Source organism: Psammomys obesus, unplaced genomic scaffold, assembly GCF_907164565.1.
Source record: "Psammomys obesus unplaced genomic scaffold, mPsaObe1.curated_primary_1811, whole genome shotgun sequence".
In the NCBI taxonomy this organism is placed as follows: Eukaryota; Metazoa; Chordata; class Mammalia; order Rodentia; family Muridae; genus Psammomys; species Psammomys obesus.
The window spans coordinates 10850642-10856641 of NW_026585504.1; the positions used below are offsets into that span (position 1 = coordinate 10850642).

Consider the following 6000-nt stretch of genomic DNA (forward strand, 5'->3'; position numbering starts at 1 on the left):
TACCAGGACACATCAGACAGAATCTCCTGGGAGTTAAAAATATGGCTTTTACAGATTCCTAGTTACATAGACCCAGAAAAGTGAGCGCCCTGCTGTTAGGCTTTCTAAGATGCTGGTTTTTGCTTCCTTGGTAGCACCTGGAAGTACTCCTTTTTTTTTTTTTTTTCAAAAAACATTGTAAGATAAAGGAGAGATGTATCTGGTCCTTACACACTCCTAGATCTAGCAATACCTGACCTTCCTCAAGGACAGCTCCCTTTTCTGCTGATAAAAGTAAAAAGTCTCTCTTTTTTTTTCCTGCCCATTCATTCTTCCTTTTAGATTTTTTTTCTCAAGTGAGAATAGTGATATTTGTTAACTGTTTTCTGTGTAGATTAGCCACAGTTTCTGAGCAGTGTAATCCCGTCCTACACTTGAGACTTTTAAACAGTGTCTTGATTGATCGATTCTTGGAGATGGCTGTGAGAAAGGTCTCTTCCAGAGTTAGGCTTTGTTGCTCTGATGTAACAGCTTTCTAGACCCTAGATAAGCAGTCTGGATTTTTCTTTTAACTGTTTTTTTTTTGTTTTGTTTTTTTTTTAAATGTGCGTTGGGATTTTCGCCTGCGTGCATTCTGTGAAGGTGTCAAATCACTTGGAGCTAGATAGACTACAGACAGTTGTGAGCTGCCATGTGGGTGCTGGGAGTTGAACTTGGGACCTCTGGAAGAGCAGCCAGTGCTCTTAACTGCTGAGCCATCTCTCCAGGCCCAGAGCAATCTAGATTTTCAACTAAAAACAGTATGTGATGGAATGAGAGCTGAAGGAGTGAGGCAAAGCAAGAGGACTGACCGTGAGCATCCATTCAGTTATAATGTTGCCCCGCTTCAATAAAAGCATAATGTCTTTGACTTGACTATAAAATTCAAAGGAAGCCCCGAAGTGTCCATGATCCTTAGCACCAAGGCCGAGAGATATCGATTCCACAAGGCGCTGTTTAGACACCTAGTCAAGCGCTTCTCCCTACTCTAAGTTCATTTTCATTCTCTCCCTCTTGGTGGAGGGAGCTGTTTCTTGAGTTCACCAGGAGCTAATATACCCTGAAAGTAAACTCCAACCCATTTCAAAGTGAAAACAGACGGAATGCCAGTATCGTCAGCTCCTCTACCTAGGCTTCGAGTCAGGGTTATCCCTGGGAACAATGCCCGGGGATAATCTGGTCCATCATTTCGCGTTCTAAGTCTCCACGTAAGAAAACATTTTAATGTGCGCAGTGACCAGCTAAGATGCCTTTGGTTTACAGATCGAAATGAGTGCCAAGAGATCCCCAACATATGCAGCCACGGCCAGTGTATAGACACGGTGGGAAGTTTCTACTGCCTCTGTCACACCGGCTTCAAAACAAACGCAGATCAAACCATGTGCCTGGGTAAGTGCGTGCTCAGCCCGCGGTTTTCTCCAGAACCCATTTGCATCCCCTTGCACTGGATAAGTGCAAGATTTAGTGCTAAGCTGTTTGTTAACTGGTCTGCTATTTACAAAATAAAAGTAAGCGTGAACATACAGCGGTGACACACCACTTAGTCTTTGGCGATCTGAACACACTAACCTTCCTTGACAGTCATTAACAGTCATTAAGCTGCAAGTGTGTAGAAATCCTTTTCTTGCAGTGTTTGTAATCAAACCTAGGGCCTCACGCCTGCTGGGGAGGTTTCCACCACCGAGTCACGCTTCTAGCCACAGGGGGGAGAAACTATTTAACTAACTTGATTGAGAAATATATTGAAACAACAGTTTAATTTGCTAGTACAAATGTTAACAGTGAATGGCCTGGGCTCGTATTTTTGTGGGCCATTTATCAGACCAGCCCTCAGTGTTTGAATGTATTAATATATATAGTGAAGAGATCTCCAGTTGGCATCACATCTTCAATGGCAAATTGAAAATTGTTAGAAAGTGGGAGCAGGAATCATCTTCCTATGGGAAAAAGGAGAAGAAGTCAGAGTTTTAAATCCCTTCCCCTTTTCGGTCCTGTCAGAGTGCTTTTCAACACTTTCTTTCCTTCTTTTTCTAATTTAAGGCCGATGAGGTCTTCGAGGGTCTTTAAGCCCATGAATCAAACGTATATTGGAAGACCATCCTATTGAGCCCGGTTTAAACCACTTACCTTTGACTCTAACTAGGCCCACCCATGAATGACATTTTATTTTCTTCCTAATTGTCCTGGCTCATCCCACGGTGCCTCACCCTTCCTTGCATTACCACAAAATTTACCCCACTGCTTCTCTCTCTCACACTCTCCATTTGAACTTTCTGGAACATGCCAACCAAGAATGTATTTTAACAAAACTCAACAAGCATGGCCATGGATGACTACGACAGATTTTCCATTGCCTTCCCAGTTTTCAGGCGGCTGCGTAGTGACAGTGACTCCTTATTTAGATGTGATGCTCAGTCCATATTCAAGGCACAGGGGAGCTAGCAACAACTTTTCCATCAAAATCACAAATAGTTATCTCTATGTCCCAAACTTAAAAGAGGCAGTCTTGACTTTTATCATTTACATTTTGACCTCCCTGGGTGTCTTTTTCCACTCATTCACTCCCTTATCCTCGATCCTTTTCATCACCAAACCAAAAGCACCAATGTTCTTTCACTTACTTTTTTCTACTTCCCCCTTAATATGGTACATAAGAAAGATGTTAGCCTCTGTGGTAAGATGCAAAAATACTTCAGTTGCCAGAATAAGCTTCATAAGGCACCAAAGAGAAAAGTCACAGACCAGTAAATAAAAAGACAAACAATGCCAAGACTTCTGAACAAAACCAGATTGAGTACCATCTCACCCCTTAGCTGAGTTCAGAGGGAATGGTAGGTTATCATCACTGGTGGGAGAAAGACGTGTCCAAAGTGGCAGGTTAGCTAGAGAGCAGGGTTCTGCTGCTGACTCCACAGCAAAGCCTGGTGAGTCATGGCTTTGGGGTAACTTGGAGTGTGAATTCTGAAAGCTGGAGTGTGCCAAAGGTGGTGACAAATGAAGGTCCAGATGTACACAGAAGTTTTTCCATTTTCAAGTGAAAGTATTTGAGCAAAGTGGCAAGGGTGGAGACTTTGAGGAGCAAATAGAATACAATTTCTGTCCAGTTCCCATGTCCTCGTCTCGCCTCCTCCCACACGCCAGCTGAAGAAATGCTGTACTTCCACAGTATAGGCCCTCACCTCAGCTTCTCCAGGGTACTGATGCCATCAGCCAGAACATCCCAGCCTCCCAAGGGAGACCCTTCCAGCCCCAGCTGCTTTTCAGCATCAGTGACCACATAAGCACTTTCCTCTTCAGTCACGCTGTCCCTCTCTGGCTTTCCTTGCTCCTAGACATAAATGAGTGTGAGAGAGACGCCTGTGGGAATGGGACTTGCAGAAACACAATCGGTTCCTTTAACTGCCGCTGTAACCATGGCTTCATACTTTCTCACAACAACGACTGCATAGGTGAGTATTAAAAAATGGTGCCACATCGCATGTGAGTCTGTATCGTGGCCAGCATGCAGGCTGCTCTTTAACATACGAACCCTTCTGCCTGACAGCTGGTCACATGACTATCAAATACCATGTGTTAATTAAAAAGTCAAATTTAGTTAACTCTTTTACCTTTACTGAGCTGTGTCACCGCAGCTATAATTTTTATATCTACTTTGATTTAAGTTTAAGATGAATGCTTTAGGTTAACATCTGAAAGCAAGTCCTTATAAGTTACATAATTGTGGAAGAATATGGAACCCTTTTCATAGATCCTTCTCTGCAGTTTCTCTTCAAATAAACAAGTTATTAAGTGCATAACATTCCCCTTATAAGACACGATAGGCTTTTTCTCTCAGATGCAGAATCTAGATTTAGCCTTATGTATGTGCTATATAAAGCATATATGTTATATATGCACACACATATACCATATATACACACATATACACATATAACGTGTGTGTGTGTGTGTGTGTGTGTATAAGACATGGAACAGAAGGAAGAATGTTTGGGGTGAAGAAGGGACCAAATGGAGGGCAGGAAGTGCAGGGCAGGGTACTAGGAATGTAGACATGAGCAAGAAGCAATAATATATGTGTGTGAGAACATCACAACGAAACCCATTATTTTAAACTAGCTAAAAATTAATTTAAAGGAGGGAATGCTAAAGAACAGTAATGAATGAAAGGCTATACATAGTTAGAAGCTAATCTTCATTACTTGTAATTGCAGTACTAAAGTATGACATCATCTGAATTATTAATCCAGTAAATCATTTTAATCTTTTAAAAAACAAAATCTAAAATAAAGAGACCAGAAGGGGGGAAAGGAGAGGGCAGAGGGACACATTAGAAATGAAAGCAAAAGGAGTTTTGGGGGTGAAAGGGGACTAGGGCTTGGAGCAGAGAATCTACAAAACAAATTTTGTTTGAAAATTCCATCATGAAACCTAATATTGTATGTAATAATTACATTTTTTAAATAAAAAATGCAAAAGGACAAAAAATATACAAAGTCTAGGCAAAACTGCTACAAAATTATCATGCAAATTGCCAGCTTTACTATGATAATGTGATCTTTGCATTATATTTGAGTGGGTGCCCACAGCTGGGTTTGCGGCTGAAACCAGATCTTCACTGTAATTTCTAATATTTGGCCAAGTCCACAAAGGCCACCAAGGTTTAGGATGATGGCTTGGATTTTGACATTTTCTTTGGAACACAACAAAGATTTTTTTTCCAGATGTTGATGAATGTGCGACTGGAAATGGGAATCTTTGCAGAAATGGCCAGTGCGTCAACACAGTGGGGTCCTTTCAGTGCAGGTGCAACGAAGGCTACGAGGTGGCTCCTGACGGCAGGACCTGTGTGGGTGAGTGAGGAGCCCAGGAGGACCCTCAGAAAGTGGGAGGGACGGGCCAGTCCTAAGGGGTCAGTAGAACATGTGCAAGTAAGGGAAATGCTAATTGGCTGAGGTGTGCGTGTGCGTGTGTTTTGAGTGCATGTAAAACACAAAAATAAATAAAAAAGTCATGAATTCAAGAGGAGTGTTGGGGGGGGGGGACATGGAGAAGAGTTGGAAGGTGGGAAGGGAAGGTGAAAAGTATGCAAATACAGAAGGAAGTAAAATAGTCATGAGAACATGTCCGCAGAGACCCAGCACAGAATCAGGCCGTCTCCGTTCTAATCCTACTATGGGAAGCTAGGGGAAAAAAATCACCATAGAATTACACTCATCTTCCTTGTAAAGACTTTATTCATTTTTAATGTAGATGTAGTGCCGTTTTTCTTCTTATTTTAAAAATTCGGTTATAGTCACGGGAAACATTTCAACTATTAAATGTTAAACTTAATATATATGATTCATTATAATTCGCTCAAAATACCTCTCCAGAGGTTAGTTCACATAATCTTTTAAGTGTCTTTAAAACCCTTTCTGTGCACTACAATTTTCTAGGAATACTCAATTTGCAGGAGGTAGAATAAAATGTGGCTGTATTGAGCCCTTTGGGAAGCTTTTAAAGTAATTACTTTGCTCTCCTCTCTGGGAGACTTTGGTGGCTTCTAATGAGCTCTGTGTGCTTCTGTGGTCTGACTCCGGTTCCTCTGATTGAGTTTGCACTTCTTGGTATACTCATGCCAACAAGAACCTCTCTCCGGTTTCCCCTTCCCTGCAGATATCAATGAGTGTGTTCTGGATCCTGGGAAATGTGCGCCTGGAACCTGTCAGAACTTAGATGGCTCCTACAGGTGTATTTGCCCACCTGGGTACAGTCTACAGAATGACAAATGTGAAGGTGAGGGGCTGTGATGGAGATGAGGAGGATTGGGGCATTGCCCTGGAATCGCTGACACTTGACAAACCAGCATGCTTACAGTTTAATTGAGAGAACCTGTCTCCATACATAAGATGGAGAAGGGTCTAGGATGTCATCCAGTGTCAGCCTGTGGCCTCAAACACACACACACACACACACACACACACACACACACACACACACACA

At 42.1% G+C, this 6000-nt stretch overlaps 1 protein-coding gene across 1 annotated transcript in view; it reads left to right on the plus strand.

Annotated features, from left to right (window-relative positions):
- Positions 1-6000, plus strand: part of Fbn1 (fibrillin 1) — a 174654-nt gene that overhangs the window by 144151 nt on the left and 24503 nt on the right. Inside the window, exons 46-49 of the mRNA XM_055599100.1 lie at positions 1282-1407; positions 3351-3467; positions 4740-4868; positions 5674-5793. Coding sequence (XP_055455075.1) covers positions 1282-1407; positions 3351-3467; positions 4740-4868; positions 5674-5793 — 492 coding nt within the window. The remainder of the gene's footprint in view (positions 1-1281; positions 1408-3350; positions 3468-4739; positions 4869-5673; positions 5794-6000) is intronic.